This window comes from Electrona antarctica, assembly GCF_951216825.1.
Source record: "Electrona antarctica genome assembly, chromosome: 7".
Taxonomy (NCBI): Eukaryota; Metazoa; Chordata; class Actinopteri; order Myctophiformes; family Myctophidae; genus Electrona; species Electrona antarctica.
Genome location: NC_136812.1, coordinates 18,383,864 through 18,402,605, shown reverse-complemented (window position 1 = coordinate 18,402,605; position 18,742 = coordinate 18,383,864). Strand labels below are relative to the sequence as shown.

General features: G+C 41.9%; 1 protein-coding gene across 2 annotated transcripts in view; it reads right to left on the bottom strand.

Annotated features, from left to right (window-relative positions):
• Nucleotides 1-18,742, bottom strand: part of polrmt (polymerase (RNA) mitochondrial (DNA directed)) — a 73,225-nt gene that overhangs the window by 3,040 nt on the left and 51,443 nt on the right. For both annotated transcript variants that reach the window (XM_079506693.1, XM_079506694.1), the window contains 4 exons: nucleotides 14,138-14,236; nucleotides 12,496-12,568; nucleotides 10,845-10,936; nucleotides 6,895-6,968 (listed from right to left, as the gene is read on the bottom strand). In XM_079506693.1, the coding sequence (XP_079362819.1) occupies nucleotides 6,895-6,968; nucleotides 10,845-10,936; nucleotides 12,496-12,568; nucleotides 14,138-14,236 (338 nt within the window). The remainder of the gene's footprint in view (nucleotides 1-6,894; nucleotides 6,969-10,844; nucleotides 10,937-12,495; nucleotides 12,569-14,137; nucleotides 14,237-18,742) is intronic.

Below are 18,742 nucleotides of genomic sequence, written 5' to 3'. Positions count from 1 at the left end.
CAGGGTAAGGTCGCCAAGGGAGAGTCTGTGGGTCTGGTTTCAATCGCCCTCAGCTTAAAGGGGAAGTTCACTCCCCCAAAATTACGTTTCTTCAATCCATGAAGCCTTGAATTTTTGTTGTCGTCGCATTCCTAATCCAATATTCCAATATTCGATAGGAGGCCAAGCTTAAAAAGGGTTCGCAACGCAGAAATGTGTCCCAACCCATTGTTTGGGAAACACTATAATGTACATCCTTCTCAAGACCAGACAAAAAAATTAAATAATAATAATACAGATTTAAAAATGGACAAGAGATGAGGAGGAGAATGGAGAAGGCAGACAATAATAAAGAGGAGATGTAGTATAAGCAGAAGAAGAGAAAAGGAGCAAGACAAATGCACTCAGTGACATGCTCCTCCCATGCCACAGTATGTATAAGTATAGGGCTAAACTTTGACCGTATACTGATTTCAAATGAGCACATGACCATAGAGATACTGTGTAACGATTTGTGAGATTTTTGGACAGAATTTGGAGGAGTAATATCAAAAAATGTGTTTTACAAAGTCGGCCTCCTGGTGGCGCTATAAAAGGCAGATGCGGAAAATGCAGGTCAAAGGTTTGTCCTTGGCCTCTAGGGAGTGTGCATGCAACGTTTCACGCAGATCGGTGCAGTTGTAGGTAAAGAATGTGAAAAGCTGCCTCATGGTGGCGCTATAACAGGCCGTTCTGGAAAATGCGGGGCAGAGGTTCATCGTTGGCATCCAGGGAGTGTGTGTGCAAAGTTTGGCATCGACCGAGTTAACGGTGCCGGAGATTAGCTGGTAACGGACGGACGGAAGGACGGACGGACGGACGGACGGACACACACACACACACACACACACACACGGACGGAGTGCAAAACATACTCTCTCCCCATGCCTTCGGCCTGGTGGAGACAATAAAAATAAATAAATAGCAGTATAGCACTCCTGCAGACAGTGACACCGCCAATTACAATACGGCCATTCCACTGGGCACGGGCGTAACAAAGAATGACAATTAAGGGGTCAAGTCATGCGTTACATGACTCAATAGAAAGAGTCCTCTTGCACACCTACTTACATGGACCGGCACGTAAGAACAAAATCGACACGGAAAGAGTAAAAGGTTATATTGAATACCTAGAACATTTGGGTTCTATATTCAATATGCCAAATTTAGCAAACACTAAATTACTCAAATTACTCAAATCCTGAACGCAGCGAACATTTACGTGAAATCTTTCATGGACTTTCGTACTAGGCTGAGGAATATATCCCACCATTTTCACATTGGCCTGTTATAGCGCCACCAGGAGGCCACAACCTGACATGTTACCACATAATTGACCGAAATAAACTAAACTAAACTATTACCGGCTTCCTTCCCCTTCTGACAGTTAGTGGAGCAGATTAAGTCAATATATCATAAGAATCGTTCACTTGATCATACAAGCACCAAAATTGGCACACAAGTGCTTCGGAACCTACTCTCTCAGAAAAGTACGTTGTCCACTTGAAAAAACAAAATGGACACCATTTTTCAAGATGGCCGCCATTCGAGGTGGTTTTAAACAGTGTTTGAGTTATATTGAGCTATAAAATCCTATTGTGATGGCCTATACATCAAAATATATGTTTCTGAGTATGAGAAATCCAATTCTGCATTTAGAACATCAAAATTTTTTAATATTATGATGATACAATGGGAATTAAACGATAAAGTGGGGCAGATTAAGTCCATATTCCATAATAATCCTTCATGTGGTGGTACAAGCACCAGATTTGGCACAATTGATGTCCAGGATGTACTTTCTAGGAAAAGTATGTTTTCCATCTGAAAATCCAAGATGGCCGACCAGTTTTCAAGATGGCCACCTCGTCAAATTAATAAGTAGAACTTTAGTGAACAGAAATGTGTGATCCACACATTGATCCAAACATCAAAATGAATGTATTCTGATGGTGTCAATTTAATTCCAATATGGCCGCCAGTTTTCAAGATGGGGGCTATTACGCAACTCCAAATTTGCATTTTCGGAAGCTGTCTGATCACAGATATTGTTGAAGGGCAACATCACCATTCATTGAAATTCTGTGATCAAGCTCTATTGGTTTGTAATTTTGTATATAAGAGTGATGTCAAAGCACAACCAGGACACACTGGTGACATCACTGCTGTGAGACTCCGCATGGGGTTCAGTGTCGGCTTGTAACGTAGCTGTAGTTGTGGTTTACTAACTGTTGTAGTCGTATACTCACTGTAGTTTGTAGTATACTTTAGTGTCCTAAATGCTATCTAATAAGCCCCTGTATACTGTATATCTCAAATAGATGTTTAGTTAGTTGTAGCATTGTAGTTGATAGCCGCACCTGAATTGACAGGATGTGTCAGCGTGGGAGAGCTGAGACAAGGGTAACAGGGATTCAGTTACCTGGATGGTGTACAGATCGCACAGGACTTGCACTGGATGAATGGTCGGGCTAGGTGTAGGGCACCAGATGCTTGAACCTAGATGCATCCCATATTTCAATGTGCTTTGATGTTTTGTACGGTTGGGTGGTAAAAGGATATATCCCTCGGCCTTTAACACAAGATGTTCCGCTACTAAAACTGATTGGAGGAAGTGTCAAACAGATACGAAAGAGGAGTTGAAGTCTCCCCGTATTTCAGGCAATACACCTGTTGCCCATCATGTTAGACTCATCCAGATTGGATGATGGAGGTGGCAGTGAGGATACATTGAGGCAAAACAGTACAAAGTATCACCAAAATTGTCGGGCAAATGTTTAGCAACTGAAACTCCAGTGTTCCACTAAGAGAGCAGCTGAAATTCAGAATGATCCTGGTGAAGGACACGCAAAAATGCAAAGAGTGCAGTGCAGCGGATGTGATCCCCCCCCCCCCCCCCCCCCATCGAAGCCCTGTATGACGATCGTTGTGTCAGCAAAGCTTGTCGTGGAATTATGAGGGACCCAAGCCATCCCAACCGCAGACTGTTTGAGATGCTACCACATGGAAAACGTTTTCGCAGTCTCGAAGCCACTGGAAATAGACTGCAAATAAGCTTCTTTCCCCAAACAATCAGATACATGAACGAACTGATAAGAACCAGGGGCGAGTTTACCTAACTTTGCTACTACAGGGAAACATGTACATATGTTACTATTTTTCTAGCACTCTATTTTTCTAGCACTCTTCCCTTTGTTTTGCTGTGCTTGCTGTGTTTTTTGTTGTTTGAATATTATGCTATCTATGCCGCTGCATTGTCATTGTAAGGAAGCCAAAGAAAAATAAGTTTTACTCTTATATACCTGTACATAAGATGTAACAATAAAGTCCAACCTTGAACCTTGATCTACGTTCAAGCATCTGGTGACCTACACCTAGCCCGACCGTTCATCCAGTGCCATTTAAGTCCTGTGCGATCTGTACACCATCCAGGTAACTGAAGCCCCCTTACCCTTGTCTCAGCTCTCCCACACTGGCACATCTTGTCAATTCAGGTGCGGCTATCTAACTACAATACTACAACTAACTAAACTTCTAGTGGAGATATATACAGGGGCTAATTAGCATTTAGGACACTAAAGTATACAACAAACTACAGTGAGTACACTACAACAGTTATTAAACCACAACTACAGCTACGCTACAAGCCGACACTGAACCCCATGCAGAGTCTCACAGCAGTGATGTCACCAGTGTGTCCTGGTTGTGCTTTGACATCACTCTTATATACAAAATTACAAACCAATAGAGCTTGATCACAGCATTTCAATGCATGATCAACGAATGATGTTGCCCTTCAACAATATCTATGATCATACAGCTTCCGAAAACGCTAATTTTGAGTCACGTAATAACTGCATCTTGCAAACTTGCGGCCATATTGGAATTCAATTCCAACACCATTAAGTTCTTACAGTCAGAATACTTTCATTTTGATTGGATCATTAACACATTTCTTGCATTTGACGAGGCGGCCATCTTGAATACTGGCAGCCATCTTGGATTTTCAGCTGGATAAGGTGCTTTTCATAGAAATACATCCTAAACATCATGTGTGCCAAATTTGGTGCTTGTACCACCAAGTGAAAGATTCTTATGGAATATTGACTTATCATCATAATATTCAATAATTTTGATTTGCTAAATGCAGAATTGGATTTCTCATACTCAGAAACATACATTTTGATGTATAGGCCATCACAATAAGATTATTCAATCAAACTATAGTTCAAACACTGTTTAAAACCATTTTGAAAGGCGGCCATCTTGAGAAATGGTGGCCATTTTGTTTTTTCAAGTGGACAACGTACTTTTCTGAGAGAGTAGGTTCTGAAGCACTTGTGTGCCAAATTTGGTGCTTGTATGATCAAGTGAACGATCGTTTCAGTAATCTGCTCCACTAAGTTGAAAACAGCTTTACAAAGTAGTATACAGTACATATATACAGTACTGCTCTCTATTGCTGTGCTGTGGTGCTCCACAGGCACAGCAGTGGTGTATTACAGGTGATGCATTGAGTTATTGGTTGTCTAACTGTGCTTCTCGCCTCACTGACAGCTCAATACAGCAAGAGGAACTGCAACTGACTGCAGCATTGCTGGACGCCAGACAGCAGGAGACATTAAATAACTCTTGTTTACCCCCCCTTGATCGACTCTTTTTCCCTTCACCCTCCAGTTCATCCAATGTCTTTTCAGCCCTCTCTTTTGTATTCTATCTCTTTGTTTGCGCTCCCTTTGCGTTTCCATTGTCACATTCTGTGGTTTCACAAATAACAGTAGTTTAACTGTTAGGTTGATACACGCGGCGGTGAACATTAGTTCTCCTACAGTGCAGAGTAAACCTGTGCCAGTAGGAGAAGGAAGGGAACAAACAGGTCTGAGGGCAGCCAGAAGTGTAGTAAGCATTGGGCAGCTCAGTCAGTGGCCCCAAACAATTGAGCTCTTGCTCAAGTTGCCCCGCCAAGAATTGTGTGCCTGACATTTTGCCCACCCTAAATGTACATCCTCCCCAGTGGCTCAGGAGGTAGAGTGGCCTGTAGCACCAGAAACCAGGTTCCCAGTTGGAACCCTGGCCCTTCCTGGCTTAGTGCAGAAGTGTCTTTGAGCAAAAGACATTGAACTGCTCCAAATGCTCCCCCGGCACTAGCTGTTGTTCCTAATAGTTAGGATGGCATGGCCAGATACCCCAACAACAACTAAAAGGGGACACATTTATTATTATTAGGATACGGTGTTCATTTATATAAAGATAACTTTATTTCCCTTTTTGTGCAGTCTGTTGTTTTTTATTTCTTTATTGCACATCTGCCCCCCTTTGCCAAACCTGTTAGACTTTTGTATTGTTCTTAATTGAACTTTTAATCTGTTTTAAATCAATTGACCTCATACAGGAAAGGATTCCAAATAAGCCAGCTGGCTTCTTCCTTTCCTTTCATTGTATTTTTGTTTTTTGATATGTATTGTCTATCTTTTGTACTACATGCTAAATAAATAAACCTAAAAACCTAAAAACTCTGTAGGGGAGGACAACAGAGACACCAGGGAAGCATAGGCAGAGATGGAATATATGGTAGTGCGTGCATTCCTAACTTGCATCGTTCTTGACTTGAGTAGTCCGAGTAGACGGTGCCTTTAGTAGTTCTTACAATCCCTCAATGCATTCGTCAGGAAATCCATTTTTAAGTGTCAGGCCGTGTTATGGGTACTTGGGAAGGAAGCCATTTTCACTTTGTTCATAATATGCCGCATTTGCAAATTAGTGTCCGACTGCAAATGAATGCAATCACAGGAAAGTCTGATGTTTCATAACACATACAGTATTTGTGAAAAATGGAATAACATCACAAACCTCCTACTTTAAAACAGAGAATAATTTGACATTTAGCCATCAGAATGTCAGAGGTGATAAATACTAGTGTTTTAATCTTCATTCAGTGAAATGATGCTGGAGATGTACCGTAAGTACATGCCAAGTACAGTCAGTAACATCATGTAAACATCCACACCCACCCACATACAGTAAACACACAATCATGCACACAAACAAACAAGTAACACAATTCTGCAGTCCAAACTACTGTCAGCCCTATAAGCTGATTATCCAAAGGACGGACACAATTAACAATGGTCAATTTACAATGCCCAGACGCCAGCGACAAAACATCCGGTAAACTGTGCAGATTGAGATTGAGCGAGAGTGTCTAATGCAGCGGCAAAGCCAACGTTCACCTGACAGGCAGGCAGATGCCGCCGCCTCTACCTCTGCTGCCACAGCAACAGCTGACAGAGGACAACAACAACAGACATGGACTCCATTGACAGTAACACAGGATGACAGGGAAGTGTCTATTACGGTATTTATAAATGGGCTGGGCTTGGCTCAAGGGCTCTCAGGTACACAAGAGGATGCCTCTCAGTCAGGAGGACACACCTTGAAAGTAACTTTTCATCTTGCATGGCCAGTGTTTGTGCGTGTTCGGTCCAAAGTTCAGGATGATCTCTCGGGGCAACAGTTGCAGCATGGTGTCACACCGTTGTTTCTCTGACAGTGCTTCCAGACCATTCACGATGAATGACTGACAGCTGCAATTAGCCACTATCAAAGCCATCTAAGACCGGCTCCGTTTTGTGGTCCAATTACAAAAACACTGAGCAATTAGAGCACTGGGGTTCACAAAAGGGGTCTCTATGCAGTCAACCACTTAAAAAGCATCAGTGCTAGTCGAGTCCTAACGCTGAACTCACAACAGACCTTTAGGACAGACAAGTTCAAAGTGCCTCTTCCCAATTATATGGAAAAAACAATGGACAAGTAACTGCACTTTATTCTCAGAGAGGCCAGGCTATGCCTCAGGAGACATGGCTGTAGACTGACCTGTCGCTGGCACTTTGGCCAACACCTGCATCAGCCTCCTGTACGCCACGTACTTGTTGTTCTTCATCTCAGACCTGCGGCAAAGAAGAGAGAACCGTTTTAGTTTTATCTTGGAAAACGACATGCTGGAGTTTTGTTAACCCATTTAGACCATAGGACATGTGGAGCCGTCCTAGCTAATCCAACCCATGGATTGCGAGGACGTGTAGTACAGGGTTTCTCAACCCGTGGGTCGCGACCCCTCGGGGGGTCGCCAAATTATTTTCGGGGGTCCCCAAATTATTTTCAAAAAAAAAAAAAAAAAAAAAAAGATTTATTTTTAAATTTTATTTTCACGATTTTTCAAAAATAGCAGACCTACAAGCTAAGCTCATAGCGCGCCACTCGGTGGCGCGCTATGAGCTTGTAGATCTGCTATTTTTCAATAGCTAAATTATAACAATGCTTAAAACACCAAAAGGGGTTCCCGCCCAAAATGGTTTAAGGTTATTGTAGCAGTCAATTTATATTGGGGGTCGGGAGGGGGCGGGGCGGGGGTCCCGAGACATTGCCAAAGCATTTCCGGGGGTCCCCGGCCAAAAACGTTGAGAACCCCTGGTGTAGTACACACATCCTAGCGCATTATCATTGATATCAAACGAAATAAATATATTCAGATTTTCTTTTTTTTGGGGTTGGCCTCTCCTTGCTGTTCGCGCTGCCGTTCACTTCCCTGTTTACCGCTCAGAAAGAAAGGCTCGTATCTCCTAATCTAGGAAGCTCTCCGTGGTTTTGACCAGATGGATATACTAAGCTCTTCATTTCTGACTTCAACATGCCTCTCATTTAAAATATGAAGGCGAGGGATTATCGAGTGACTTTATCGTAATCATAGCGAGGTAAGCAAGCAACATTATTTCTCCCGGTTTTTGTACGGAACGGAAGGGGGGGGGGGGGGGGCTTTCAGAGTAAAAGCTGCCATATCTGCACGGCACCCCGAGCTGCTATTTTGAAAGAAATCCCGGCGCTGATTGTGTTTAATGGCGACACTGAAGCCAGCTTGTGTGATATTGAGTGTACTATTCTATTGTTATTTATGTGATAACATATACTTTATGTCATGCTATGTTATGATATTACTGTAGCGGCGACTACACAGCTGGTATAGGCCAATCTTTTGGTCGGTCTGTGACTGTGTCCAAAATGTTGAAGCGCTGCCACAATACAAACTCAATGATTGTCCTGATTGACTGACAGGGCATAACATAGCATTTTTAACATAAATCTAAATGTATTAAAAGGCATGCAGGACTTCCTCATAATTTGTGTGTTTTTGTTTTAAAGGTAATGTTGTGTGGTCTATCTATACTGTATGTACATCCTAACTCACACATGCAACCATAGTCTCTACTAGGCTATCTGAAAGCTGGACACAATTTATCGTGAATTAATTTTCTTGTTTGTGCTGTACTGTGTAAGAGGAACAGAGAGCGAGAGAGGGAAAGAGAGAATTGAGGAAGGTAAGTAGAAGTGTGTATGTGTGGCGGGCAGGGGGGTTACTATGCAAGTATAGGATATATATACTGTACTGTAGGTGTCCAATTATCAAACGGAGAGAAATAAGATATTGAATCAACCCGAGGTCAGTGAGAAGGATGAGATGCACACACACACACACACACACACACACACACACACACACACACACACACACACACACACACACACACACACACACACACACACACACACACACACACACACACACACACACACACACACACACACACACACACACACACACACACACACACACACAGAATATAAATAAACTAAGCAAACGTGGGGGACAACAAAAGTGTGAAAGCCTTTAGCAGCCAAACCCTCCGGCCAAGACTGTTTGACAGCACTGTTAAAAGCATTAACTCTTCTCGACTGTGCTGGCATGTTGTCCAGGGGGACCAGGTTTTTGTCCATACCATAACAGACTGTAATAGTCTCAACCAGGACACAAACATCTCACAGCTTATACACAAAGGGACAGAATGACAGCGGCTGTAAACAGCTGCAGCAGATGATTTAAAACCCTACTACTACGCTACAGCTACTGTATGGTTACGAGCAAGTTAGCAACGCACCCCAGAGTGCATTTCATAGGTCTGTGACTTCACAGGACCCGATGCAAAGAAAGACTCATTCATATTATCAAAGTTGACTTTTTCATTGTGCATTTTACAGCATGTTCTACTCCCTCCTTTTTGCCTTTAGTGCACCGTTATCATCGTTGCATGCATGCAAAATGCATTCCAGGAGAAAACCTACATTCAAACGCCTTATTAATCCCACAGTGAGGGTTAGCCAACATTTAGTTAGTTAGTTATTCAAGTATAATTGGTATCATTTTAATTACATTGGAGAAATGTGTGAAATCTAAAAATAAAAACAGCGGAGGAACAATGGTCTTTTTCTTATACGTATGAGCAGAAAGCGAAGCATTTTCTGCTTTCCTGGCGTTGTGCCCTGTTGCCTAACTTGGAGCAAGAGAGGACTACCCAACTACTACATCATACAGTACTGTACACGTGTCTTAGGCATCTAAATTTAACTCTCAATAGTGCTAGTGTAGATCATTTCTTCAGCATAATACACTGTTGCATTACCACATTTGCATTCAAATCCCTGCATGCACACTTTTGGTAGAAGTTTGCCAGTCGAGCAATTAATACACCAGCCATTTACGATGATACAGATTCTAAAGTTCTGCTGCTGTACACAATGTGTCACTGTTGCATTGTACTGTACATACAGTAAGTATCAATTTTTTGTATTGTACTGTACATTTCTACAACATATTGTAATCAAGTTGCATGAGCCCAGGGCGGGGAAACATTCATGGTGGCAATCCACATTTACATTATGTGTGGAAAATGCAACCCAATTTCAAAGAGGGCCTTGTGGTACCAGATCAATCAGGCTTTGAAATGAAATACAGATGAATTAGGCTTTTATTTGGATACAGACAGAGATGCCTCGTCACGCATGGTATCATCAAGGCAGCCCTATTATATCCTTTCTTCTGCTCATCATGAGCACAGCCAGGTACTGTAGATTAAAACACTGTAAATCTAAAGTATAGTAGGGCTCTTGGTATGTACTGTATGTGTGCATGTGTGTCTCCGTATATTGAAGCTGTGCATGTGTGTACATGTACTGTATGTATACAGTAAAATACTCAGTTTGAATGCATCCATTCGTAGCTAAAGGGATCCTTAAAGGAGTAGTTCGACCAAAAAATGACTTAATTTCAATCAATTACACCACCCACAGAGCCTTGAATTCATGGAGATTTGTTTTGTTTTTGTGACATTCCTTCGGTCTTCGGTCAATAGGAGACTCAGGAGACTCTTCCGTCATCAAAAGATTGGCTTAGCAATGCGACAAAAACTAAAAAACTCTCCAGGAATTCAAGATTACATTGGGTAATGGGTAATTGATAGAAAATAAGAAATGTTTTGGGTAAATTTTACATTCTCACAGTTAACACATTGAGAGCCCACGCAAAACTGCCCAAAATCACTTTCACCTAGAAAATCCATTCACATTTTTTATAATTCAGCCGACTGTGGAGACACATGCTGGAACTTTTTACTTTGAAATGTTTTATAGTTTCTGAGTTATTCAATTTAAACGCCAAATGCATTCTCAATGGCAAAAACACAAACTTTGGCACCACGTGTTAAAAAAAAAGAAAAAAAAAAGTGTTTTGATTTCTCTGATTTTTTTTAATACAAAAATAAATAAAATAAAAACAAAATAAAAATATATAAATATTTTTTTTTTTCCAAAGACACCCACAGACGTCTTGGGCTATGCACGTGCGGTAATACCCAGGACGTCCACAGACGTTTTGGGCACAAAATGTGTTAAAATAACAGGAGGATTTGTGTGAATACACACGTATATAGACTCACAGAATCCCATGGCAGTATTTGTGCAGCAGGAAGTTGGACAGGTCTTGAAGGATCGGTTCGCTGTGCAAGGCCACAAACTGCTCCCGACAGACCTGACCCGAGAGCACAGAGAAAGGAGGGGAGAAATGAGTCAGGTTGTCCTAAAAAACAATCAAGCAAGCCGTTCCCCAGATTCTTCTGCCCGACACTCTAATAGCAGCCTTTGGACCAGGCTCAAAGACGCACCGTGGCAGAGAGATTGAGGGAAGAGAGCGAGGGAGAGCATCACTCCTTGCCCAAAGCAAGTTGGTTTGAACAAGGAGCATCACTCCTTGCCCAAACCAACCAAATGAATAGTCTCCCCGTAGCATAGTGACGGAACACACAGCTCTGTGTAGATCCATTACTAGGCTGGCCATTTGTCTTTTCTACACTGTGTGAGTGGGAGTTCATAAACTAGACCAGGGGTTCTCAACGTTTTTGGCCGGGGACCCCCGGAAATGCTTTGGCAACGTCTCGGGACCCCCGCCCCGCCCTCTCCCGACCCCCAATATAAATTGACTGCTACAATAACCTTAAACCATTTTGGGCGGAAACCCCTTTGTGTTTTAACCATTGTTATAATTTAGCTATTTAAAAATAGCAGATCTACAAGCTCATAGCGCTTGTAGGTCTGCTATTTTTGAAAAATCGTGTTTTTTTTTTTTTTTTAATCTTTTTTTTTTTTTTTTTTTTAATAATTTGGGGACCCCCTAAAATAATTTGGCGACCCCCCGAGGGGTCGCGACCCACGGGTTGAGAACCCCTGAACTAGACTACCGCTGGAAAGTGTTTATTTTTCCCTTAGTCCTGTATGTTATGAGAAGTGTCAGTAAAGTAAACCAAAAGCCATAATCTCTTCTCCCGTTCTACTGGCTATAATCAATGGAGAAACTGAAAGTAGAGAAGAGAAGGAGGATGGAAAGGAGGGTGGGATGACACCGTTCATTCTATCTACCGGCCCGGGGGGTAATTTACACCTGCTGGAAGAATGGCTTAGCTGGTGCTGATATAAAGAGCTGTGTCATATGCTTTGGTGTCGACTAAGATGTTTTATGCCCCGTCGCTGTCTCCATGTTCAATTGCCTGTGTAATGAGCGGGACGCACGTTCACACTTCAGGAGACAGAATGCGAGAGAAAAAGTGATAGCTGGTTATAACTCCTCTGAGATCGGATGGGGACATTATACTCATGGCTGTGGAGCTATAGATACACGGACATAAAAAGAAAGACAGAAGAAAGGGGGGGGTTATGGTAATTTGGGCCATTTTTATGGGTCTGGGCTTGAAAACCAGGGAGGGGCAGACAGACTCATTTATACAACAGAATAGGCACTGCGTGGTGCAGACATATGGTGCTGCCTGCTGCCAGCAGCATGTAGACTTATGGAGGAGGAACGAGCACTTCTCCTGCATCACTTAGCAGATGCTAAGGCCTTGGGGAAGGATTCCACTGCTATGAGACTACTCATAACTGTTTGAGGCATGGCAACAATTTAGCTTGAAAAGTTAAAATATTTTGTAACTTTAATTTAAAACCATTGCCCCAAATGCAAAAAAACCCCAATGCTTAGATCCTCAATGGTGTCAGGAGAATGGACCAGAACTAGAAGGAAAAGGGGTTGCTTGATACCTTGTTCATGATGTCCACCGAGGGAGCATGGGTCCAGAAACAATCATGGACTGAGACGAATGTCAGGCCGGCACTAGAGAGGAAAGGAAGGGAGAAGAGAGGAGAGGACCAAAGAGAGAGATACAGTACATTAAATACCAACAGACAGCTATAATCCAGGCAGCAATTTTCTGAAGCCATAGCAGATCACTGACCACCCAGTGTGTGCCTATAGAGCGATCAATCAAGTGGCCAGTTATGTGATGTGAACTAAAATTGGTACAGAACATGCAATTACTGCAAGTATTCATACATGCAATTACTTGCATGTGCGAATACAATGCATTTGGGGGTTTTTAGCTACAGGAGACACAGGGCGGGGTCTGCTGAGAAGTCTTCTGAAGAATGAATCAGTATTGATTGACGTTTTTATTGACAAAATGTGCATACTACATATCAAAAGGATAAAACAAAACTTGAAAGCTTATTTCCATGGTGGTCCTTTTAGGGTAAATGTGAGTGTAAACTGAATGAGTGTGTGTGTGTGTAAACTGAATGTGTGTGTGTGTGTGTGTGTGTGTGTGTCTAAACTGAATGTGTGTGTGTGTGTGTGTGTCTCTGTCTGTGTACTGCTATTTTTGCAAGAACCAAATGTCCTTATAAGGATAGCAAGATAATACAAATTTTATTTAGGACCTGTGTTTATGGCTAGGAGTAGAGTTTGGTTAAGGATACGTGTAAGGTTATACAATAAAAAGGATTTCTACACTCTCTTCAGTAGTTTCTCAGAGAAATGGATGCGTTCCGGCACATCCATCTTCCTCAGCGTTTCAGACTGAGTCACATTTTAAGAGACTAGTAATAACAGGCATGTAGTGGTGATGGTTAAAGGACCACTTTGTGCGTTAGCATCTTTGTACACAGTAAAGGACCACTTCACCACTTTTCAACCTATCTTCATATAATTGGTCCTCACGAATGTTCATGATAAAATACCACATTTGTCTGTATCTCATAGGAGGGCTGTGGGCAGTTCAGACGGAGTAGGAAAAAAAAATATTATTTTATCATGAACATTAGTGAGGAACAATTATATGAAGATAAGTTGAAAAGTGGTGAAGTGGTCCTTTAAGGCAGGGGTTCTCAACCCGTGGGTCACGACCCTTTGGGGGGTTGCCAAATTATGTTGGAGGGTCCCCAATTTATTTAAAAATAAAAAAATTGCAACTCAATGGCTGGAAAATGGAAATTAAGAGTTTACATAGTACATGCATAAACTTTCCTTAATGATTATATCTGGTTTCAGTATTATTAAGGTTATTTTTGCAGTCAGTTTGTATTTGGGGCAGGGGTCACGAGACATTAAATAATCTGCATATCAGCACCCTCACCACCTCAGGACATTGTGGTACTGCAGCTAAAACTGCTTTCAAAGTCCAGAAAGAAATGACAAGGACTGGTTATATCAGAGTGGTGATTGAGGCTCAAACCATTAGAAATAACTTTGAGGGACATAGACAATATGATATTAAATATTAAAAAGCAGTTTTAAAATGCATGTTATTTGCGCTTTAAGGAATGAATAGTCACTGGAAATTATGTCCTTTGTGTAGCAGTACAAAACTGTGTGTACAACAGTATGTTGTCTGGTGGGGGTGCATACCTGTAGCAATGGAGAGCAGTCAGCATCATGTGTGCAGAGTCTAGAGAGTGAATGAAGTTAGGAGGGAAGGCATTCTTCTGTTTTACCGTGTCTGGTAGCCTGAGATGTTAAGAGAATGAGAGTGTGAGGTTACACAGACACACAAACAGCAGTACTCCGGTTGTAAACCTGTCTACTTTGTCCATATTTTTTTCTTTGATGTTCACAACTATTTCTACTGTCTAGTCTACACCTTTGTTTATAGAACCTTCTAAATCACAGCGGCACCAACTAATGTATCTAGATGTACAATAAATGAACAATACATTTCCAACATGACAGAGTCTAACAACAGTGCAGTGTGGTCTATGACAGGGGGTTGACACTAAGGTCTCAGAGGCACTTGCCTGTTGGACAAGTATAGGTCATGTTCTACTTGCCCAAAGGTCAGACCCACTTGCCCGGATAGTAAATTATGATAGGTAAAATTTGAATTGTATATTTTTTCTACTTAACTTTATGCCAAATATCGCAAAAGCTATACAAGACATCTTGTGTTCCGTTTATAGCGAACTAGAGACAGTTGCTTCCCACTATTGCTGCACGATTCTTGCTCAAATGTGGATCTTGATTTTCCCCCACAAGAATTGAGATCACGATTCTCACACAATTCTAATTTTTTCCATGAAAATATTTATTGTCTTTAGTCTGTAGTTGCTGAACATTACTACATTCAAAATGTGGCACCTGGAGCCAATTACTGTGGCTTTAAACAAACAATATCTTGACTTAAACCTATCTTAAAGTCTCTCTCTTGTAGCAAAAACATACAATGAGATCTCATAGGTGTCTGAATCTAGATCGCAATCTTTCTTAGATTAATTGTGCAGCACAATTCCCCACTCATACACAGACACACTTGCCCGTCGGGCAACTTGAAAGCAACCTCCACTTGCCCGAACATTTTATTGACTTGCCACGGTCAGACGGGCAACCGTTAGTGTCAATCCCTTCCCATCAGTAATCTATAATGCCAAATGCCAATACTCAATACTATTATGTCAGTTGTCTCTATATCTAATGCAGGAAGTTACTTCCTTGGCCTACTGGCAGTGTGCACAAGACATTTGGAGTGGATCAGTGCAGAGGTTTGGGAGATTAGCCCCAGACAGACAGACTTATAGACCCATTTCTAGACTACAGAGCCACTCTGTGAAAAGAGTGAGAATACAATTTCTGCAATGCGGACACAGTAGCCGCAGCCTTTTGGTGTTGACAAAACTAGCAGTGAGAAAACACCTTTCTAATACTAAGTCTACATACAGTATACCGGTATTTCCAGAGACGTTGCAGCATGGAATTTATGTTTTATTTTTGCGGCTTCAGCCTTTATTTTACATTTGTATAGAGGGACAGACAGTAGGCTGACAGGAAATGGGGAGAGAGATGGGGGAGTGACATGCAGTAAAGGCCGTCGGGATCTGGAGTCGAACCCGCGGAACACTGCCAGACTGGATTACCAGCCAAGGTGCCTGGACCGCTGAGCCACGGCCCAGGCCAGCATGGAACATTTATAATGTCCTCTACCTCTAGCATTGTGTTTATTTGACATTATCATAGTAGGTCCAAAGGATTTAAGGCACCAAGCCAGATTAATTCCTTAATCCTTATTCCTTACCATTCCTTATTCCTTACCATTTTAGATGCTGAGCTTAACTTTCAAAAGCACATCCCTAACATCTCCAAGACTGCCTTTTATTATTTAAGGAACATCTAAAGTTAGATGCTTCCTGTCATAATCAGATTCTGAAAAGCCGGTTCGTGCTTAATGCACTCTTTGCTAGACTGACAAAGCAGGTGTTACATAAAGTCGCTTGTTCAGAATTCTGCTGCCAGAGTTTTAACTAAAACATTTGAACACATAATTTGTATCTGCTCTTCATTGGCTCACTGACTTTAAATAGCTTTTTATCGTTTTTATCTGTGATAGCTCCTTCGTATGTTTCTGACATGCTCACTGCATATGCACCGACCACAACCCTCATCATCAGATAAAGGTCTGCTCAATAAAACCAGAATAAAGTCTAAATCAGGTTGGTGTTTACAGTCAGGAATTCTATACAGCAATGTTCTTTCTTTTTTTTGTTTTCAGAAAGGGAGGTGCATGATCACTAGTATTCATCATGCACCCCCCTTCTGCCATGTCCCTTTAAACAAATGTTTTATATTTAGTACATGTAAAGCTAGTGAAACATCTCACTCCTGTACATCTGGCTGTATGAGAAAAGAATGTCTAGGGATTGCAATAGCCGTTTCTAAATCTGCAGGATTTAAGGCTGCAGTCAACTTCTAGTATAAATGATGTTTGGCGAGGTATTAAGAACAAAATGACTTGGTTGTGGAGCCAACGCATTCCTTTGCCAAAGTCTCTTTCGGCAATTCTTGCACCTCCACAACAAAACTAGACAAAATCACCGCAGATGACAACAATGAGAACTGCGTGTGACTGGGGCGGCGGTGGCTCAGTCGTAGAGCTTCCGGATGGTAACCGCAAGGTCGCCAGTTCGAACCCGGGCTCCCCCAGAGTTAGTGTCGAAGTGTCCTTGAGCAAGACACTGAACCCCTAATTGCTCCTGATGTGCTGGTTGGTACCTTGCATGGTTTCTGCCGCCATCGGTGTATGAATGTGTGTGTGAATGGGTGAATGTAATGCACAATCTATGTAAAGCGCCTTGGATAAAGGCGCTATATAAATGCACCATTTACCATTTACTGGTCTGAAATACATATTCCATACTGAATAGGTAAAAAGCAAAGTTCTTTGTTTACCCAGGGTAAGTGGACTAAGCTCGAGATGCTTGTTTACAGCCACGCCCTGCTCATAGAACATGTCATGGTTGGGTTTCAATGCCTTGCTCAAGGGCACTTCAGCTGTGGTAATTTTAACGTGCCGGTCCGGGGATTCGAACTGGCGACCTTCCGGTATCAAGACCGCTCCGCAAACCGTTCGGCCACCGCTGCCTCAGTGAGGTCTTAAAGGTGAGGTCTTAAAGGGGAATATATGATAAATGACATCACGTTGGTGCACGTTTTGGCCTGCAGTGTACACCAGCGTGATGTCACTGATTACATGACCCCAAATTCTAGACCTCCAGTTCTAAGCTAAACAGAAGGCGGGGACGTTTTTGTATTATTTCCAACAACAACTGTAAGTTATATTAATGACATAGTTCAATGTTGAAAATGAGTGGTATTCCCCTTTAACTAACATTCAGTGTTCAAAGAACCACCACATAGAGTAGGCTAAAACTATTTTGTCCACATAAGACTCATTTGGTTTCGGCTTGCAACTTGAAATAACTCTCTCTAGTCTATAGGGTATAGGGTATAGAGCGTTGCAGTCACGCCCCCTTTCATGACGAGGCCAGGCCCAGGAAATGAATCCCAATGCATTTTTCCCATAGACATTTCAAAACGTATTTATTTAAAGACCTTTTAAGCGTCGTATGAAGCCAACTCGAGTCGTGACAAATCATGACAACAAACACAATATTTTGGACCAAACAAATGTTTACAAAGAAGAAAAACAACCAAAAAAGTGTTGTAACCTGTCGTTTTGTTCTACTTTCTAATTCTTTGTTTGGCCCAAAACATTGTGTTTATTGTCATGATTTGTCATGACAAGAGTTGGCTTTGTCCGCGGCGTAAACGTCTTTAAATAAATACTTTCTGTAAAGTCTATGAGGAAAATTAACAGGGATTTATTTTCCGGGTCTCACATTGTCTCACATTGTCTCCTACTGCAATCACAGTAAAGGACATTACATCTTTGAAGTGGATAGGGGGAGAGAAGGAGGGTTGTTCTAGGATCTTTAATTACAGAAAGTACATTCAAAGAGGTTTTATTTGAAACTCACTCATAAAAGTACGAAACTCACTCATAAAAGTACGGTGTGTGCAGTGAAATGTTGGTGTGACATGATGCCCCACAGACCAACAATAAACAATTCTGAATGTTCCTGTGCGTTCCTGTCAGTATGTATGTAAAGTATCAGAAACCATAAACAGTGTGTTGTTTGTCTAACACCGCCAGCCTATAAAACGCTGACAGTTTCTCTGTCTACAAAATCCACTTTCCCACCATGATAATCTCTCTCTCTCTCTCTCTCCCTCAACTCTCTCATCCCTGTTCTCTCTTGCCCTCCTCTTGCTTCCCCCATTTCTCTTCTTCACCCAACTCCACCGGCATCAATGCTAATGGCAGCTGTGCTCCCCATGAATAACAAAACAGCAGGCGAAAATGCTGTCAGTCTTTCTAATCATCCGAGTCACCATTTCCTTCCTCATTTCTCTCTCAATCAACATCTCCCATCCTCCTGTCCTCCATCAATTTCCTTTACACAGATCTCCAGATGGCCTGCTCACCACCACTCCGTCAAACTCCTGTTCTATTCCTGCTATTTTCTCTGTATAATGTTTTTGCCCACGCTGGTCTATCTGTTCATCATTCTGTCTGTCTGTTAGCAGGCCGGGTACCTTGAGCAGTTATGAACAGATTTTCACAACTTGGTGGAAATAAGGTTGGTCCTGGGCTCTCAAGGAAGAACTCTTTCACATTTCACAACG